Below are 21,321 nucleotides of genomic sequence, written 5' to 3' on the forward strand. Positions count from 1 at the left end.
CAATATTACTTTGCAATAAAACTTTCTTGATTAAAAAAAAAAAGTGAACACATGAGGATGGAAATATAAGTACTGCTACTGCTGACTTGTTTTTAAAAGTGAAGGCTCCAAAGCTGCCATCCTCATCCTGGCTTTACTATTTATTAGGTCATTGGTCTTGGGCAAGCATGCATCTATTGTGGTATGAACTTAACTGCTTTCCATGTGTTTTCCAGTTTAGTAAAAGGAAGTCATGATAAGGATGACATCCCTTGACCTAGGACTTTTAAAAATTAAGCCAGAGAAGACAATTGACATATGTTCATCTTAGCAGGTTCATTTTAAAGGGCACCTTTACATTTAGTGAAGCTGATCTTTAAATATACCCCTACCCTCATTAGTGTAGCTCACATACTAAAACACCTTCATTACTGTTTTTGACTTCTTCACTGTTGGGCCCTGCCTAAGTGCTGAACAGCCCTTATAATAAAAAACATCCTGGCCAGTCCATGTGTATAGTGCATAATCACCTTTTGTCTTATTCATTCCTATGACTGGTCCATAATCATGGTGCCCCCAGCCATTAAGAGGAGTAAGAACCAGCCAGAAGAATGAAAGGGGCCAAGTAGGCACAGGACCTGGTCAGGATACTTTTCTTAAAAAGGCTGTGCAGTGAAGGAGAAGGTTGCACATTGAAGTACTCCGGTGTTGGGCTGAAGATAATATGTGGGCAATACTGAGGAGGGAGGGGATCATTTTAAAGGAAGACTTCAATACAAGTGAAGATGTCCCTTAATTAGTTAACAGAAGAGATTTTAGCACATGCTATTTACACAGTCTGAACCACATCAAACTGTCAAATTACTTTCTGAAATTGGTACGTTACTTCCCACCTGGTCTGCCCCATTCAATTTTATAGGATCTATTGGCCAAAAAGTAGTGGAGCCCCCAGTCCTCTGCATTAATTTACAGTTGGACGCCTTGGTGAAGGCACTTTATCCCATGTATATATCACAAGTGGCCTCCAATAATAAGTAACCTCTTTATTGTAGTATTTCATGAGTAGCTTCATATAACCTTATAGTCCACATACTATATACTGTATAGACTCCATCCGGGATACACTTCAGGGCTAGCGTGGAATGAATGACAGTTCATAGTGGAGGGGAGCGTTTAAGAATCCAGCCATCTTTGGAGCAACGTCAGACTCAGAAAATTCAGTCTGGGAAGTCAATGTGAACTTCTGCAGGATGGTTGTGAGGTAGATAAAAAGTTCCATTCGGGCTAAGCTCTCCCCTGGGCAGATGCGTTTACCTGTGGGAAGTATATAAACTGGATGAATAAATGTATTTTTATACAAAGCAAGCCAGTCAGCTTGGTAGTTTTTGGATGCTTAAAATAGTCTTAAAGCTGAAGTTTATTCTGCTTATGTATATTCTGCCATCCCAGGTTCTGCCTTTCTACCCTAATCTAATTTAATTTAAATTTTTAGATACCTTGTCATCACTGGGTATCTGTGCTTCTATATACGATGCAAACAGATCATGGCTGGTGGGAGGCGTCAAAGCTTCTCGAGAACAACATAGCCCCTGGCCACAGTGATGTAAGCAGTGGGCTGGCTCTTTGGAGGAGAAATGCAAATATCAAAATGCCTTGATGGGTGGATGTCATTCTGGGGGAGTGGTCATTCTTGGCAGGCTACAATAGTATAAAAACTGCCCTAGGTAATGCACATGTAGCACTACTCCCATGGGAGCTGCTTAAAGTGGATTCCCCTGGGTTACCCATAGCAACGACTTGTAAATTCTTAATACTTATCGGCTCAGTCAGTTAACAGTCCAGGGGATTTGGTTTTTGTTGTTTTTATTTTATGATGGGATGGGAGAAGGGATGAGTGGGATACTCCAACTTAGCAAACTGTGCACAATCTTGAGGGCGTCTATCTATGTTGAATGCGGCAAGGCCGCTGCTTCACCCTGCCACTGAAGTGAAGTATTTGAAAGGCAAACTACTTGGTAGATTAGTCTTCAGGGTTCTACTTGGCACCCCCTTTCTCACTGACTGTGTGCGCTGACCTTCTGTCCACTGACCTCACTGGAGTGGTCCCCCCTTCCTGGGCAGACCACTTGGCAAGCCCCTTGGTACTCACGGACACTGTTTTTCCCAGGTAACTTTGCCTTCAGCTCTACTACCAGTTTCTCCAGGACCTTTATGGCTCAGTTCCACACCTGGCTCACCAGGCTGACTGCCTGTGACCACTTTCCTTAGCATACAGAAGGAGAGACGGCCGTCACCCTCCTCCTGGGACTCTGCTTCCCGCCAAAGACACCCTGCCTCATGTGCGCTCGGCTTTTAAGGTCAATCCCAGGATGCACTGTGGTGGTGCCCTCGCACTGGGACTCCCACAAAAGCCTGTGCATCATTGGCCAGGTTTCCTCCACTGTCCAACATGCCTCTCTATTGGATGCAGTGGGGACACTCCCTCAGACTAAATGAATGCTCACTAAGCACAGAGAACAGGCCTAACTAAAAGATCAGGCTCCCCTGATAAGCAGACAGAGCAAAACAAATGCTTTACCTAGCACCTGTCTAGGAGGGTGCTACACACACATAATACTTACCCTTGGTGATATCAAGAACTTAAAACCAATGAGTGATAGGGGCGGCCAGGGACAATCAGCTAGAAAATGCTGGATATCCAGCCAGGAAATGAGGCAGGCTCTATCTGACTTGCTGCAGCTTCTAAAACACTCTGTGAGAAGCTCACAGTGTGCAGAAAAATCAAAATAAGCAATTCCCTGTAATTTCCATTTTGGATCCTGCCACATTTTAAAAATATTTACCTGCAGAGAATGGCATCAAAGCATCATTCTTTCGGAACTTGCCACTCTCATCCAAGAAGTGGTTGGGATTGAACTTATATGGAGTGGTGAACTGTGTGGGGTCACGATGTACAGTGCAGAGCAGAGGATAGATTTCTGTGCCCTGAGAAGACAAAAATTAAAATGAACCTGTCATATAGAAAATACAGTTCTTGCTCCAAACAAGATATTTATTATATTACAGATTTTAAAGTCCTTCACATTCTAGTATGTGCATGCATTGCCAATGCCAGCAAGTAGTCAGTAGTGAATGTTGAGAATTTTATGCATTGATCCAAAAAACATAAGTGTAGCATCCTGTAGGCGGGGTGCAGCGTGTAATGGCGGCAATAACACACACAGTCCAAGTGCGATTTAAGAACTTGCATTGAAATAATGCGAAGACAGTTCACAACAAATTGGTGGGAAGACAACCCAACCAGGAACACTCACAGGTCCAGAAGCGTGTAGAGAGCAGGTTTCAGCCAAACTGACAGAGCCTTTTAGGAGGGGCATAGTGCGGCCTGGCGGTCTTGTGCCGAAACAGGAAGATGTCCAGAGAAGTTACAGGCCCTATGTTTCCCCTCCTCATCAGGAACTTTTCCCTGCCACTAGCTCTGTCCCTACCGGGGAGGAGGGGGGGGTACCTATTCCCGCTACCCACTCACAAAATGCATGTCAGGCCTGGGAGCCAGGGCCATAAATAGGCTCTGCCTAAACCAAGATGCCTGCAAGAGTCACATGGGGTGGCAGCATCTAATTAAATCGCTTTCCCAGTGACCCAGGAAACAATAGAGAAACCATGTCCCTCTTGACTTCCTCTCCAACTGCAATGCTGCTGCGGAAGAGCGTTACCTGCAGTGGAGAAAGTAGACTGCACTTACCTACAACCCTCCTAGGTAGGTTGTTTGGATGATAGGTACATTTAGTTAATTTTGGCTCCTCTGTAATCATTGGAGCAGCTATTGTTTTCTCTGGGCTGTTCTAGATCTCCCAGGCTGCAGGTTTGATTGCTCCCACTGCATTCTCGAGGCTTTCAGAATATAGAGGGCTGTAAGAGTCAAATGGACAGCTTGAATGTTTTTTGCGCTGCACCAAATCCATTGGGAGGTGTACCCAGTAGGTGGCTGTGAAGAACAAATAATCTGAGGCCTGGAGCAGCCCTGTTCTTGTCCTGCTGGAGAAGTTCCTAGCCTCAGGGGTTGCTTCCTCTTTGAAACAGTTCTGCTTGAATCTGTTGATGTTTATCGAGGTGCCAGCTATAACAGTGCTGGAAGACCTATTTCTAATTACTTCTGGAGCTAAGAATTTGGTCTGGAGGTCCCACTGAAGAAGTACTTGGTGGGAGATGGGAGGTGTGTAGCTGCCATGGGAAATTGTGAGTACTGATCCAAGTTTAGGAATCCAGTGACTGTGTGGTGTTCTTTGGGGGTCAGCAGTAGGTCTTTCTCTGAGACTGCTCTTACAGTGTCTCAGTTCTGGACTTCCTCTGGGTTACTGGTTTAAAGAAGTTTCTACCAGTGAAGTGTGTACTCCTGTTAGAAGTCAGCATTTTTGGAGTATCCTTTCCCACCCCAACCCCTCTCCTGTTACAAATTCTATAAGCAATAAATCTTAAAAAAAGACATCCCCTAGGCCTAGAAAGTTTAATAGAGCTAAAGTGAATGGACTGTTGCTTGTGTGATTGGTAACCTCTGCACTGTTTTGGGAAAAAAAATAATGAATTCACCCTCTGATGGATACTCAATGATATTTACAGTTACAGTAGGTCCATAAATATTTGGACACAGGCACAATTTTATATTTTTCAGGTATTTACCAAACCTTATTCAAGCTATAGGTATGTAATGGATATGGGCTGAAAGTCCACACTCTCGGGTTTAATATGAGGGTAAGTACATCCAAATCAGAGGAAGGGTTTAGGTATTACAGCTCTTAAGAAAAGCCACCCCCTCCTGCCCCTTTTTCAAGGGACCAAAAGTAATTTGACAATTGAATCAAAAGCTGTTTCATGGCCAGGTGTGGGCTATTCCTTTGTTATTTCTTAATCAATTAAGCAGGTGAAAGGGTGATTCTAAAGTCCCGTACACACGTACCGAATGTCGGCCGAACGATCGGCCGTCTTTTGTCCGGTGCTGCCCTGTCGGTTGAAAAGTGCTAAAGACTGCACACGAATTTTGTTGGCCAACAACAGCCGACTGCCAAAGTGATGTCATGTGATGGTTAACTTTCCATGTGTTTTTTCTTCTCTGAGCATGCCCAGTCTTGCTCATCTGCTGTTTGTCGGCCGAATTCTGTACCTACTGGCGAACAATCGGCCGTTCTGGTGACGGCCAACAAAAATTTTATAGCCTGCACACCCGATTCTGTTCGGCCGAAAAATCGCAGTCGGTTGTCGGAAGCATCATACTAACAAGCCGACAATCGGCCGATCGTTCGGAGGCCGAATATTTACGGCCGACGATCGCTACGTGTGTACGGGCCTTTAGTGTGGTATTTGCATTTGGAATCTATTGCTGTGAACCTACGTAATGCGTTCAAAGGAGCTGTCCATGCAAGTGAAACAGGCCATTGTAAGGGTTCAAATAATAAACAAATCCATCAAAAAGATAGCAGCTACATTAGGAGTGGCCAAATCAAAGAACGCACTGCTGAGCTTGGCAACATAAAAAGGCTTGGGCATCCACAGAAGGCAACAGTGGTGGATGATCGCAGGTTCCTCTCTATGGTAAAGAAAAACCCCATCACAATATCCAGACAAGTGAAGGACATTCTCCAGGAGGTGGGCGTATCATTGTCAAAGTCTACAATCAAGAGAAGATTTCACGAGAGCAAATACAGAGGGTTCACCACAAGGTGCAAACCTTTCATAAGCCTTAAGAATAGAAAAGCCAGATTCGATTTTACCAAAAAACATCTAAAAAAGCCAATTCAGTTCTGGAAAAGCATGATCTGGGTAGATCAGAGCTCCCATGCTGGACTACCATAAATGCCTGCTAACTCCCCAATACCCACACCCACTTAAACTATATAAAAACACACTACTCAACTTGGAGTAAAAATGGCCGACATGGCCTTTTATTAAATAACAAAATCTAAAATACTGAAATAACAATATAACCATAATAATAACAATAACCCAGATCTATGTTTGTGGTCCTTGACAGTACCGTATAAAAACCAACTTCTGTGTCTGGGTCACCATTTGGCTTAGTCACTTCCCCAGCCACTAAGCACCGCCTCGGGGACTAACACAGCCGACCCAGACACCCACCTGTACAATTTAGAGGACGCCATACCTCGGATGGGTCCCCACCATTTTTCCCAAAAACCAGTTTGCTGAACCCCTGACAAGGACCCCAAACCGCCCACAGCGCCACAAGTGTGAAACCTTACACTTGTGCGCCCCTCCACACCCTCAAGGCCCGGTGGATCCCGTCCTCCAAACCCAAAAACCACAAGTCAGTGCCAATAGCATTGAGATGGACCCCATCCCCGCGAAGGAATTGCCACGTATCTCTCTCCAGCTCCAAATGCCGCACCACCAGGCCACCATTCCTGCTGACGAACCTCCCCACCTCCTTGTTCACTTTAATCCGGGCCTTATTAATTTTGTCGACCGACCGAGCCGACCGCCACGAAGTGCGGGCCACAATGTCAGACCACACCACCAGCATATCAGGGAAGGAAGTGCGAAGCCTCAAAAAGTCAAACTTCACATCCCGAATGAGCTCACGCATGGAGCGGAGACCCAAATCATTCCCGCCCACATGCAGAACGAGGATATCAGGGGCCCTGTCCAACCTGGCAAAGCGGGAGACTTCCAGCACGACCCTGCTCCACAGCATGCCAGGCACACCTATCCACCTAACCCTGCCGTCCTCCCGGGGAACTCCCAATTGTCTACCGTTAGGCCTGACCTCCGCCTGCCTGGCCCCCCAGAAGACATACGAATGGCCGAGAATCCAAATCAGACACTGCCGGACACCTGCAAAAGAAACAAACACAGTGCACCCTACACCCAAAGCACACATACAAAACAAACACGAAAAATACGCAGAAAACATACACAACCAGGCCCCTCTTCCCCCTCTGCGGAGCCTACTGCATCAGGTGGGGCCTGACGTAGGACTCCCACCGCCCAATGCGCCTGACCATGTCCTCTCCCAAACCCCAACGGGCCGCCTCCGTGGCCGCCCCGATGCGAAAAGAATGTGACGCATAAGCCGCCGGGTCGAAGCCCCCGGCCAGCAAACACTTCCTAAACACCGCCACAAATTGAAACCTGGACAGACAAGAACCGTCCAAGTGAACCAACAAGGCACCACCGACCTCAGGCCGAACCTGAAGAAAACTATCCAGAGCCCCCACCGGGCAAACATCAGGTCCGTTGCCCCAAAACAGCTCCACCCACTTACCTCTGCCCTGTTGGTCCGTTTTGGACCTTCGGAGACGAATCCGAACCGAGGAGGCAGTGCGCACGACGTCCCCCAGCAGAAGCCCCCCAGCCACCCGCGTCGATGGACTAACCAGTTCACCAATCCGGAAGGCCCCAAAGAAAGCCAACAGGAAGGCTGTCCTGAACAGCAAGCCCTCATACGATGACGAACAGATAGAGCTCAGTCTCCCCAAAATGACACCCAACACTGAAAAAGACACCGGACGCCGGGAATCGCATCCCCGGTTACACTTCCGATACCCCTTCAACGCCTGCCACACCTGAAAAGCCTTGGTGAAATCCAACCCCCTGTCAACTTGAACCAAAAGGCCATGCCCGCCAGTTTTCTATCCTTGGCCGCCGCCGAAACTCCCCGCCCAAAATTCAAACACACAAAGTAAAGCACCAGAGCGGACATATCCACCCCCAAATCCGACCCCCCTACCTCCTCCAAAAAGGAAAGCCATTCCGCCCAAGCCCTGACATACGCCTCCCAAGTCACGGGGCTCAGTGACCGCCGAATCAGACTCGCGGCTCCTCCAAGGGGACCGTCCACAAATCCCGCGGACAGGGAATCCCATGCTGCTCCGCTGCTGGCGCCAACACGCGAAACTCGGTCCACTGGAAACGAGACAAAGCATCGGCCACCTTGTTAGAAACACCCGGAATATGCACAGCATAAATAAAAACATTGAAACGCAGACACAACAGAACCAGATGGCGCAACAGGCTAACTACCGGGGGGGAAGATGCCGAGATGTTATTGATCGCCTCCACCACCCCCATGTTGTCGCAATGAAAACGCACCTTTTCTGCCAAAACCCGCCCCCCACAGGGCCACCGAAACCACAATCGGAAACAACTCCAACAACACCAAGTTACGCAGGAAACCCGCCGACTCCCAGGACTCCGGCCAAGGCTCCGCGCTCCACTGTCCTTGAAAGAATGCCCAATGAACCCGAGGTCGATGTGCCGCCAGCCCCCCTGGAAAAAACTGACCCCCCGCCCGAGCAGATGTCATAAACTTCATCCACAGGCTGATATCCTTATGATCCCACCGGATGGAGGGCCGGACCGCCTTCCGCTGCCGAAAACTGCCGAAACTGTTCATCGTAACCCAACCAGGCCACCCCCCGTACACGCGGTGGGCTTCCCCAATCGCATCCAGGTAACAGAACAACGCTGAGCAATGCTCGGGCGCCTTCTCCCCTATAACGCTTGCCAAAATCGCAAAAGCCTGCAACCAATTGGCAAACATACGCGGGATCAGACGATACCGCCTCTTCTCTTCCTCCTCCTTCTTGCTCTCGTCCGGCTTTACCCCTATCCAAGTTAAACTTCTCCAACGGGAGCAGGGAAAAAATTTCGACATAGTCACCTTTCCAGATCTTGTTGCGAACTTCGGGCTTAAGGTGAGCCCCCAACGGTCCCTCGAAGCAGACGTACACCTCACACTTCGCCGTGTCCGCCAACCTTACCTTGTCACTGTCCTTGTTCCCGTCCCGGACTTGTCCACCGCAGCCGCAACCGGGGCCAGCGACGCCTCCTCCGTCTGCGTGCCCGCCACCGTCACTCCTGCCTGGGCTCCCGCCACCGCCGACCCCTGACCCGGGCGGGAGCCCCCCACCGCTGCCCCGAGTCCTGGCGGGGCCCATGCCGCCACCGAGGGAGGGGCCCTCAGAGCACTGGCCTCCAGCCGCCGCACCAAGTCCCGCAGGCTCCCTAACACCTCCAGACCCACCCGGGCGGACACATCACCCCCAACACCCCGGACCAAACCCCCACCCCCCGGGCCAGGCAACACATCAGACGCCACAGCAGAAGACAGTACAGACACAGAGCACTCACCAGGCTGCCCAGGGCTGGACGCCCCCCCAAGCCGCCACTCCGGCATCCCCCGCAGCGACAGGACCAGCATCAGCGACTTCACCGTCCTCCGAGCTGCTGACCTCCCCTTCCGATCGGACGACCTCTGGACTGTGGACCGGAACCTCTGCCGATGCCGTCTTCCCCCTCCTCTGGACGGATCTCCTCTTCACAGACAGCCTGGAGCTCGATCCTGTAGAAGCAGGCTGCTGCAGACGTGGTCCCCTTAAGACGAAGCCGCGCCTCCCGATGACGTCATCAGCGCGCGCCCCGCTCTCCTCCACATCCTCCGCTCTCCCAGGCCTAGGAGTAGGCCTGGAGATCCTCACAGTCGGCTGCAGGGCCCCCGATCGGCTCCCCCCCCTCACTCGGCGTCCAGTACGATCCGGGATGGGGCCCCCGGCCACCCCAGGCAGCAGGCCGGCACCCGCAGCACCATCTCTCCCCCGCCGAGCGGATGCCCCGACTGGAACATCGCCAGGGACACCCGCCGATCGGTCCGGCCGAACGATGATGGAGGAAGGGATCCGGGCTGCAGTAAGGTGAGTGTCCCTCCCCCGTGGGCTCCGTCCAGGAAGGGGATTCCTCCCAGCTTCCCCACCCGCCGAAGCAGGCGCATGCTTCGCAGGGGGGGGGGGTGAAGGGTCCCTATTGGGGCTCCCGTGGCGACGCTGAGCCCTGGGGGCCCGATCCGGGCTGAAGCGCTCCGGAGGCCTAGACCTCCTAGCACGTGAGGAGGAAGGCCTCAATTGCGAGGGGCCTTCCCCCGGCCCCCTGCAAGGTGCTGGCCACCTGTCCCTGCACCCAGTCTGAGCCATGCACCTCAGCCAACTCCCGGAGACAGGACAGCAGGTCGTCCAACTCACTCATCTCCCCTCTATTGGCAGATCCAAGCAGAGACGCAGCAGCCGGACACAGAGACTTTTCTTCCACGCTTTCTCCTTTATGATTGACTTGATCCCTCCTACCCTGGACCTATTTTTCAACCTCTCCACCCCCTGCATGGACAACTGACCAATAAGGTAAGTGCCCCCCTTACAGCCCACCTACTATTGTCCCCCACTTGACCTTTACTGCACGATTCCCCTTCACACCCATTCATGTATGCCCTATGCCTAGTCCTTTCTCTCCTGTCGCCGGGCATGTCTTTCTTTGGACAGATGAAACTAAGATTAATCTGTACCAGAATGAAAAAACGTTTCCAATTTTAAGAATTTCTACTTCTAATTCTTTTGCACATTCAGAGAGCTCCAACGGGTTTTCTGGTGACTCATGATACACAGCATACAACTTCTCAAAAAATTATGTTACATGATGAAGACCAGGAATAGAATCAATTTTATCTGAAATGCACAATTCCAGCCTATGACACAAGTAGTGCCATTTCACAAGCTATGGATATTTTTCACTAAGTCGTTCCAGAACATCTGACTTTCTTCCAAGCATTACACTTGCACCATCACTACAAATCCCAATCAAGTTTTTAGTAATTGTTTTTAGTTTTGTTTTGCACAAAAGTAGGCTGTGTGAAATACTTTAGTGGTGGACGCAAACTTATGCTTCTGCGGTTCTGCAATGTTGGATTGCAAAATCTCCTTTCTAGATACAGCTTGAATATCTCCTGCCTTTTCATGTGGTTCTGAAATTTTATGTATATGGATTTTTTTACGCAGTGAGGTCAACATATCTTTTTTTGTTTTGCCATATGGAGTAATCATATCATTGCTCCATTCCTCTGAAATAGATACACCCTGTGAAACAGACACTCCAAGGTGTTTAACCTCATGACACACATTGCATCCTAAAAGGCCTTTTTTTTTTTTACAAACAGCCAAGGGTACTTTTTTTTTTAAATTCTAGCCACTAATTCTGGTCCCAACATTCTTGTAGAAGAATTCTCTCACTAATATCAGCAGCTGTATCTTCTGTAACTAAGTCAACAACAGCTGAGTTACTGACTGGTGTAGTTTCTGCAGAGGACCCTGGGTCATCCTGCTGAAGCGGAGGCTCACACTGAGATGAGCAACTTGCAGACTTTCTGTACATATAAAAATAATAAAAAAATAATAATAATTTACTGAAAGAGAGGGTGGAAATGGGGGAACACACATTGGGTTCTGCAGTAATTCTATAAGATGGCAAAAACCTTTGAAGCCAAAATGGTAATAAAATAATGTCTTAATAATGTAGTATTTTTTTCCCATTACTCTGATATAAAAGTTTTGTGTTCTGCATGCATCTTGACCACCACTTTTTGCATATGACTTTTTTTTTTTTTGTTTTTTAGTGAATCTCTCACTTTAGTTTATGGCATTTACATTAAATATTTTAATTAAAATTAATAAATTCAAGTTCCCCCAATTAATTTTGATTTTCTTTCCCCTGGCTGTACCTGCTGCTTGAGAGCCTCACTAGCGAGTTGGCCAGGGTGTGTGTAATGTAGTAGGCTGCCTGTTCCTTGCACTTCACAGTAGGCAACACCGATATAGTGAGGGTCGATATGCACTTTCCCCGATATATCAGAATCGGCCCCGACGGTTACCGATATTGCCGATACATCATTGCGTATGTTGTGCCACGCGCCTCCGCGCACTGGGACAGCTTCTGCCTTCTTGGGCCACCTCCCTCAGCCTCGTTTGGAGTCTCATAGTGCACACATTGTGTTTACTGCCACGGCGGCCACCAGAGGGTGCCAGCCAGCCACACAGGGTGCCAGCCAGCCAGCTAGCCAGCCACCAAAGGGTGCCAGCCAGCCTCCCACCACAGGGTGCCAGCCAGCCACCCACCAAAGGGTGCCAGCCACCCACCAAAGGGTGCCAGCCAGCCACCCACCACAGGGTGCCAGCCAGCCACCCACCACAGGGTGCCAGCCAGTCAGCCACCCACAAAGGGTGCCAGCCAGCCACCCACAAAGGGGGGCCAGCCACCCACCAAAGGGCACCAGCCAGCCACCCACCAGAGGGTGCCAGCCAGCCAGCCACCCACCCACAAAAAGGTGCCAGCCACCCACCAAAGGGTGCCAGCCAGCCAGCCACACACCAACGGGTGCAAGCCACTCATCACCACACGGTGCCAGCCAGCCAGTTTTTTTAAGCCTATATTCAATTTCAGTAGTGTCTTTCAAATTTCAATGGAGATGGATGCAGATAGAAAAATTAAAATTGTGGTCTGGGACAGAGTAATCACAGAGATGATGGTCACCGATAACAAGCCATTTACAATAGTGTCTGACTCTGGATTTAAGCGGTTGATGTCCATAGTTGAGCCAGCCACACAGGGTGCCAGCCAGCCAGCTAGCCAGCCACCACAGGGTGCCAGCCACCCACCCACCCACCACAGGGTGCCAGCCAGCCACCCACAGCAGGGTGCCAGCCAGCCACCCACCACAGGGTGCCAGCCACACACCCACCAAAGGGTGCCAGCCAGCAAGCCAGCCGCCCACCAAAGGGTGCTAGCCACCCACCCACCACAGGGTGCCAGCCAGCCACCCACCACAGGGTGCCAGCCAGTCAGCCACCCACCACAGGGTGCCAGCCAGCCACCCACAAAAGGGTGCCAGCCAGCCACCCACCAAAGGGCGCCAGCCAGCCACCCACCACAGGGTGCCAGCCAGCCAGCCACCCACCAAAAGGTGCCAGCCACCCACCAAAGGGTGCCAGCCAGCCAGCCACACACTAACGGGTGCAAGCCACTCATCACCACACGGTGCCAGCCAGCCAGTTTTTTTAAGCCTATATTCAATTTCAGTAGTGTCTTTCAAATTTCAATGGAGATGGATGCAGATAGAAAAATTAAAATTGTGGTCTGGGACAGAGTAATCACAGAGATGATGGTCACCGATAACAAGCCATTTACAATAGTGTCTGACTCTGGATTTAAGCGGTTGATGTCCATAGTTGAGCCAAGGTACACACTAAAGAGTGACAAGTATTATCGAACCAAAATGCTGGGAAAGATTCACCAAAAGGTCGTTGAGAAAGTAAAGGCTATGTTGAAACCAGAGAATGCTGGCAACTCACTCTCATTCACGACTGACTGCTGGTCAGGACAAACAGAACCACTAATGAGTCTTACATGCCACTTCATTGACAGCGGATGGACAAGAAGGCGTTTGGTGTTGAATACAAAAGTGACGCAAGGATCCCACACTGGGGAGTACATTAGAGAAATGTTTCTAGGCATGCTAGAAGAATGGGGTATCACCAAAGACCGAGTGATGCTTGTGCTTCAAGACACCGGAGCAAACATGGTGAAAGGAATGAGACTTGCTGAAGTGTCAGACCTCAGTTGCATGGCACACACCCTCCAACTTGTGGTAAATGATGGTCTGTCAAACCAGAAAGCTTTGCTTGACATAATTAGCATGCTGAAGAAGTGCGCTGTCCATTTCCACCATTCAATCCTTGTCAAGCAGCGACTGAGGTGCATTCAGAAAGACCTTGGCCTACCCAAAAACAACTTTATTCAGGCTGTTCCAACACAATGGAACTCAACACTTCACATGCTGCAAAGAATGCTGGAGCAGAAGCGAGCTCTTACCATATATTCAGGTTAATATGGACTTGGAGGACATTCTTGTCCTACTGCTGATCAGTGGGACATTGTAGCCAATGTCATTGAGACTCTCCTCCCCATAGAGGAAGTGACACTAGAGGTGAGTCATTACGACTCATCTGTGTCATCTGTCATCCCATGTTTGATAGTGCTGAAGATGCTTCTTCAAGAGAATGAAGGACCCAACACACGTGGCACTAAAACATGAAGGCAGGCCATGAGGGACAGCCTCGCCAAACGTTTTGAGAAGCATGAAGAGAAATAAAATGTTTTGCTTGTGTTCTGCCCATATTGGTCATAGTAATGTGCTGTTACAGATTATACTGCAATGTTGTTGATTTTGCTGCCATCTAGTGGTCAGAGTTATTATAGTTATTATTTGCCAAAGCTTATAGGAAGTAATGTTTTCCCTCAGAGGAAGAGGCTGTAACCTTTAACCTGGAAGTGTATTTGCTAGAGCTTGACAGGAAAAGGTATTCCCCTCAGAGGGAAGGGCAGTAACCTTTAACCTGGAACTGTATTTCCTCCATTTCACAACTGACCTCCTGATACAGCAGACAGCATTCAGAAGAGCTCTTATCTATTCCAGAACTAATGAGGGAATTGTCTGTAAGTACATCCACTGATGGAGTGAGGCTGCTGTATAATGTTTAATGTACTGACACATATGTTTTGTTTATGCTTATGTTGTAGTTTTACAAAGTTATTCAGAAAAAAGAATACATACAGATTTGATGTCTCCCGTTTCTTGACTTCTGAATTATTGTTAAGCTGTCTGACTAGTGTTATACAACAGTTCAATAACGCAAAGCAGAACAGCTTGCATGTCTTTGAGATCCTCGACACAAGAACCATCCTTTCTCTTCTGATGATGTATTGGCCAAGGCAAAACAATGGCTGACAGAAGATATTCAACAGGAGGTGCAGGAGGTTAATGCCGAAAAGAAAAGTCAAGAAAAGCAGGTTTATAATGTGGAAAAGTAGGATGCTTCAAAAAGAGAAACATTTCCAAAAGGACAATGGACAGAAGAGAAACTTCATTGTGGTCGAATAGATGACATGTTCAGTGTTTTATTTGTGCCTCATGCAGAGGATTCTTCTGAATCTGCAATAATGAGCCTGGATGATGAACTTTATCTCTATTTGAAGGAACCAGTAATTGACAGAAGAAGTGGTGATCCTCTTCAGTGGTGGAAAGAAAATGAGGCACACTACAAAAGACTTGCTTCTCATGCTAGAAGATACCTTTCTGCTCCTCCTTCCTCGGTACCAAGTGAGTGTGTTTTTAGTGAAGTGGCAGCAATTTATGAAAAAAAAAAAAAGAGGCCGTTTAACTGGTGAACATGCTGAAATGTTATGCTTTCTGCACTATAATATTGTTCTACTTAACTGGGAGTATTGAAAGTGTAGGAGTATAGTACTAGTCCACTCCAATCCATTCCACTGTCTAGCTTTTTTTTCTAGCAGTTTTAAACTAAATTTATATTAAACTGCTAGAAAAAAAGCTAGACAGCAACAAACAGCTAGACAGTGGATTGGAGTCAGTGCACTATTGCTGCAGTAGTGCGCCACTCACTGCTGCAATAATTTTAAATCACTACTGCAGTCACTGTAGTAGTGCAGTAGTGATTTAAAATTATTTCAGCAGTAGTCCACTGACTCCCCACTGTCTAGCTTTATTTCTAGCAGTTATGCACTGACTGCAGTTAGTAATTTAAAATCATTGCAGTGAGTGCACTACTGCAGCAGTAGTCCACTGACTCCTCCAATACACTGTTTGTTGTTATCTAGCTTTTTTTTCCAGCAGTTTAAATTGCACTGACTGCAGTAGTGATTTAAAATCATTGCAGTGAGTGCACAACTGCAGCAGTAGTCCACTGACTCCTCCAATCCACTGTTTAGCTGTTTGTTGTTGTCTAGCTTTTTTCTATTAGTTTAATTTACACTGACTGCAGTAGTGATTTAAAATTATTGCAGTGAGTGAGTGCACTATTGCAGCAGTTGTTCACTGACTCCTCCAATCTTCTGTCTAGCTGTTTGTTGTTGTCTAGCTTTTTTTCTAGCAGTTTAATTTGCACTGACTGCAGTGTTAAAAATGGTAATAAACTAACATTAACAGGTTCAGTAACAGATTTGTGTCAAAAATTGTGTTTTTTTAGCAAAACTTTAAATGTTCAAAATATCGGCACATATCGGCCGATACCGATATGCATTGGCCAAATTATCGGTATCGGCAATGAAAAACCGATATCGGTCGATCACTACTTCACAGAGCAGCTCCGCGCAGCTCCTGCTGCACTTTGACCCATGGCGTCACTTCCCCCACAGTGAGCTGCACGGAGCTGTCGTGAATCATTCCGGGGGAAGCTAAAGGAGGACTACTGGCAGCCTACTGTGGCTGCATCTTTATCCTTTGCAGAGCCTTAATCAGTGTGCTGCACTTACTATTGTAAGCTGTGTCAGCGGCTGCTGGTGTAGCACCTGTTACACAGTGGCGACTCTAGGAACAATATATAGGGGGGCACATAAGATACCACAGTCAAAACTGGGGGGTACTCTTAGTTTTCACCACTATATCATGCCACCAAAAAAAACCGAAATAAGTATATATAAATAAAGTTACAAAATACGGGAGTAATGCAGTATGCAAAGATACCTTTTTTTATTGTACAAACCAAACACTTAAAAGACAAGCTTTCAAGAGTTTTCCCTTTTTCCTCAGGTATTGCTTTAGACCCTAGAAAGAGGTAAACTCTCAAAAGCTTTTCTTTGTAGCTTAAAGCAATTTCACCATACAGTTTACGCAGTAATAGCCCCCTGGTATTGGTGCCAGTTTACGCAGTAATAAAGCCTAGTATTGGTGCCAGTAAAGATATTAAAAAATGGTGCGCTACTTAACTAATAAATAATCTCCAGTGGTACAACATAATATGTGGAAATAGATGGAGTGAAATAAAAAACAATGAATGCAACATAATTTGCACATGAAATGTGTGATAAATTAAAACCCAAAAAACTATGATATGATATGTACATGATTGAAAAAGATTATATAAATAACACAATATACAATATAAAATATGATAAAACACAAATAGTTGAATGTACTGATATAATGAATGTACTGATATAATCCAAAATAGTGCAATAGGTGAACTTCAAACAATGGCCGTGCAAAGTTGTGCAAACTAAGTATATAAAGGCAGTGGGTGTGTGTCCAATCTTTTTCACCAGAGGTACCGCAAGTAACCCTGTGTGTAATGGCCGCTCCTCTCCAGCACACCTTAACTGTGAAGATAATATGATCAGTCTAAGGATCTTCCTAATACTACTTTGTCCTCCTATGGGCTCCTTTGAGATGCATCAGTGCATAATGGCTCCATAGAACATAGATAAAAGAGTGCCTCATAGTGTATCAGGTATATACATTTTATTAAGCTGACTGGTACTGCTAGCTAGTACTGCTAGTGGGTACTGCTGGCTGGTGGGTACTACTTCTTGGTACTGCTAGCTGGTGCTGCTGGCTAGTACTGGTGGTTTTTACTGCTGGCTGGTACTGCTGGTGGGTACTGCCAACTGGTACTGCTGGCTTGTTCTGCTGGCTTGTACTGTTGGTGGGTACTGCTAGGTTGGTACTGCTGGCTAGGGATGATCGAACTTTTGAAAAGTTTGGTTCGGCCAGAACATCCGAACTTCCCGAAAGTTCGGCCCAGATTTCTGAACCCCATTGAAATCAATGGACCCGAACATCAGTAATCAAAAACACCATTTTAAAGCCCTAAAACCCAATAAATGCCCCTAAAAAGTGCCTAGGGTTCTGGGTCATGCCCCAGGGACTATTAATCACACAAAAAAAAGTTCTTAAAAATTGTAATTTTTGATAAAAAAAAGGCAATTATTGAAAAAATTAAAAAAAAAAAAAAAAAAAAAAAAAAGAGATTTTTTTATTTTGACTTTGGATTTAGTATCTGGGGGGTCTAAAACGTGTACCTGTGAAGTTGCAGCTCTGTAGCATGTCCAGAACCAGAAAAAAAGAGATAATTTGTATTAGTGCAATTATAGATCTGGAATATGGCTGCTCGCTTTTCACACCTTGCCGGTTTAATAGCAGGCGGTTTTTTTTGGGCATTTTTTTGGGTTCTTTGGAGTCAGGAAAAACATCTGAACTTGTGTATAGTGGTACTGTACACAAGTTCAGATGTTTTGCCTGCCTCCAAAAACCCCCAAAAAATGCCTGCAACAACACACCTTAGCGTTTTTTTTTTTTTTTTTTGGCGCTAGCGTTTTTTTGGGCATTTTTTTGGGTTCTTTGGAGGCAGGCAAAACATCTGAACTTGTGTATAGTGGTGTATATATACCACTATACACAAGTTCAGATGTTTTTCCTGCCTCAAAAGAACCCAAAAAATTGCCCCAAAAAAACGCCTGCTATTAAACCGGCAATGTGTGAAAAGCGAGAAGCCAACATCCTGTGCTGAAAGTGTTCTAATACAAACAATCTTTTTTTTTATGGTTCTGGACATGCTACAGAGCTGAAACTTCACAGGTACACTTTTCAGACCCCCCAGATATTAAATCCAAAGAAAGTCATGCCTGCCTCCAAAAATGCCCGATAAATGCAAGAAAAAAAAAAAAAAAAAAGGCGTAGAGAAGCCGTATTCCTGTTCTAATAAAAATTAGAAGAAAATGCTAATTTTTGGGGGGTTCTGGACATGCTACAGAGCTGAAACTTCACAGGTACACTTTTTAGACCCCCCAGACACTAAATCCAAAAAATTTTATTTTTTTTAATTTTTTTTATTTTTTCAATAATTGGCTCTCTATCAAAAATCTATCAAAAATTACAATTTTTAAGAACTTTTTTTGTGTGATTTAGTGTCTGGGGGGTCTAAAATGTGTACCTGTGAAGTTTCAGCTCTGTAGCATGTCCAGAACCATAAAAAAAGATCATATAGGTGTAAAAGTAGGGTCCCACCATCCCTGCTCTACTGAAAAATTATCTTTTTTTCTGGTTCTGGACATGCTACAGAGCAGAAACTTCACAGGTACACTATACACAAGTTCAGATGTTTTGCCTGCCTCCAAAAACCCCCCAAAAAATGCCTGCAACAACACACCTGGGCGTTTTTTTTTTTTTTTTTTTTTTACGCTAGCGTTTTTTGGGCATTTTTTTGGGTTCTTTGGAGGCAGGCAAAACATCTGAACTTGTGTATAGTGGTGTATATACACACATACTTATATGTATATACACACCTAGACATATATAGGTGTAATAGGAGCAGAAATATATTGGTGTTAATTATTTCATTAGCGCAAGTAGTTTTTTCTGCTCCTTTCACACCTATATATGTGCAGGTGTATATATACAGACATGGGTGTGTATATATACCCCCTATACACATGTTCAGATGTCATGTCTGACTCCAAACATGTGCTCAAAAAATCACTAGCAACGCCTGCAGCCAAAAATGCTGGTGGCGGCGAAGTCATATCCCTGCAGCGAAAGTCACCTAAGAGAAACTAGCTTTTCTCTATTGCGGTCACCCTGATATGGAAGGGTTTGGTCACCCTGCCATAGCAGTCACTGTCAGTTCACCCTACACTACATTACGGTCACCCTGACACTTCATACTTTCCCTACAGAAACTACATTTTTGAAGCTAACTAAAGTGTAAAGGAGCACTCTAACTACACTAGATATCCCTTTCCTGACACTAATAAATGCTAAATGACACTTTTAAAGTAAAATTAACAGAACTGCTTCCACTCTCTTCCATGTCCAGTATAACAATGCTAGGAATTTGGCGGGGCTATCTTATATACTGGGGGGCGTATTCACTAATGATTGGACTATGGACCCCCTAGTCACTCCAATCACATTCCTAGCATTCTTCTGCCCCCTCAATTGGCTTTTGCTAATGGTTCTGGTCCAATCACAGGCTTTTAAAGCCCATTTCCTGAACCATTGCATTTTGGTCGGTTCTGGTTGCCGAATTCGGATCTTTTTGGGCAAAAAGTTCTAAATTCGGCCGAACCTCGAACACCCAATGTTCGGGCCGAACCGATGGTTGACCCGAACCGTTCGATCATCCCTACTGCTGGCTGGTACTGCTGGCTGGTACTGCTGGCTGGTACTGCTGGCTGGTATTACTGGCTGGTATTACTGGTTGGTACTGCTGGCTGGTACTGATGGCTAGTACTGCTGGTGGGTACTACTGGCTGGTACTGCTGGCTAGTTTTGATGGTGGATACTGCTGGCTGGTACTGTTGGTGGGTACTGCTGGCTGGTACTGCCGGTGGGTACTAATGGCTGGTACTGCTGGCTGATATTACTGGTTGGTACTGCTGGCTGGTATGAGCCAGGTGGAGGGGGAACAGAGCCAGGTTCACAGAGGAGAGGGGGAGTTGCAGCCAGGTTGAGAGGAGGACAGAGCCAGGTGCACAGAGGAGAGGGGGGAGTTGCAGACAGGTGGAGGGGAGAACAAAGCCATGTGCACAGAGTAGAGGAGAACTTGCAGCTAGGTGGATAAGAGGACGGAGCCAGGTGCACAGAGGAGAGGGGGAGTTGCAGCCAGGTGGATGGGAGGAAGGAGCCAGGTGAACAGAGGAGAGGGAGAGTTGCAGCCAGGTGGATGGGAGTATGGAGATAGATGGAGGGGGGACGGAGCCAGGTGCACAGAGGAGAGGGGGAGTTGCAGCTAGGTGGAGGGGAGGACAGAGCCAGGTGCACAGAGGAGAGGGGGAAGCCAGGTGCACAGAGGAGAGGAAAATTTGCAGCTAGGTGGAGGGGAGGACAGATCCAGGTTTACAGAGGAGCAGGGGAGTTGCAGCCAGGTGGATGGGAGGAGGGAGACAGGTGCACAGAGGAGAGGAGGGGTTTCAGCCAGGTGGAGGGGAGGACAGAGCCAGGTGCACAGAGGAGAGGGGGATTTACAGGCAGGTAAAGGGGAGGACGGAGCCATGGATAAATTGGGTCTAAACGGACCGCATACTTTTTTTTTTATCCAAGCTTATCCAATCCGATCTGCCAGACTGATGGAAAATAGGACCACCATCTGTCTGGATGTTGCGGGCCGGATTGGTTTGGATAGCGGTGGATGCCCACGGACATGTGTATGCTGACATCTGCCGCTCCATAGGGGAGACTGCAAGGTTCGATCAGGTCTGCCTAAAAAATGGACAGGCGGACCTGATCGGACAGCCGTGTGAAAGGGGCCTTAATGTATGTTGTAAGGGGAATGTAATGTATGTTTTAAACACTTACTCACTGGGCCCTTAAACCCCCTTTCTATCCAGACCATTTTTCAGCATTCAGTGCTCTCACATTTTGAAAGTCACGCAATACTGTACCCATATTAAATTTTCGATCTTTTTTTCACACATGGTATTTAATCATCATTGGGTTTTTTATTTTTTGTGCTATAAATGAAAAAAGACAGAACATTTTGAAAAAAAAATGCATTTTTCTTTGTTTCGGTTTTAAAAGTTTGCAAATTTAGTAATTTTTCTTCATAAATTTCGGTCAAAATTTATACTGCTACATATCTTTGGTAAAATATTGTTTTTTCCCCCCTTTTCTTAATTTTTTGACAAAGTTGCATTTGTTAAACAAATTTTCGGAAC

The 21,321-nt window shown here is 46.7% G+C and overlaps 2 protein-coding genes and 1 pseudogene across 3 annotated transcripts in view; all 3 read right to left on the reverse strand.

The window, feature by feature from the left end:
- Nucleotides 1–1,111: 1,111 nt before the first annotated feature.
- The window catches only part of LOC309559489 (cytochrome P450 2G1-like), a gene marked incomplete at both ends in the record, with an annotated part of 59,803 nt that continues 39,593 nt past the window's right edge, over nucleotides 1,112–21,321 (reverse strand). Inside the window, 2 exons of the mRNA XM_082262763.1 lie at nucleotides 1,112–1,293; nucleotides 2,823–2,964. Of these exons, the coding sequence (XP_082118889.1) occupies nucleotides 1,112–1,293; nucleotides 2,823–2,964 (324 nt within the window). The remainder of the gene's footprint in view (nucleotides 1,294–2,822; nucleotides 2,965–21,321) is intronic.
- LOC309559773 (uncharacterized protein) lies at nucleotides 6,233–6,874 on the reverse strand (the record flags this gene model as incomplete). Its single annotated transcript, XM_082263208.1, has 1 exon — nucleotides 6,233–6,874. One exon carries the CDS (start codon nucleotides 6,872–6,874, stop codon nucleotides 6,233–6,235), a length of 642 nt encoding a protein of 213 aa, XP_082119334.1.
- LOC309559775 (integrase/recombinase xerD homolog) lies at nucleotides 6,942–7,696 on the reverse strand (annotated as a pseudogene). Its single transcript has one exon. The product of its transcript is annotated as an integrase/recombinase xerD homolog (transcript).

This window comes from Pelophylax lessonae (genome assembly GCF_965119305.1).
Source record: "Pelophylax lessonae genome assembly, chromosome: 7".
Classification (NCBI taxonomy): domain Eukaryota; kingdom Metazoa; phylum Chordata; class Amphibia; order Anura; family Ranidae; genus Pelophylax; species Pelophylax lessonae.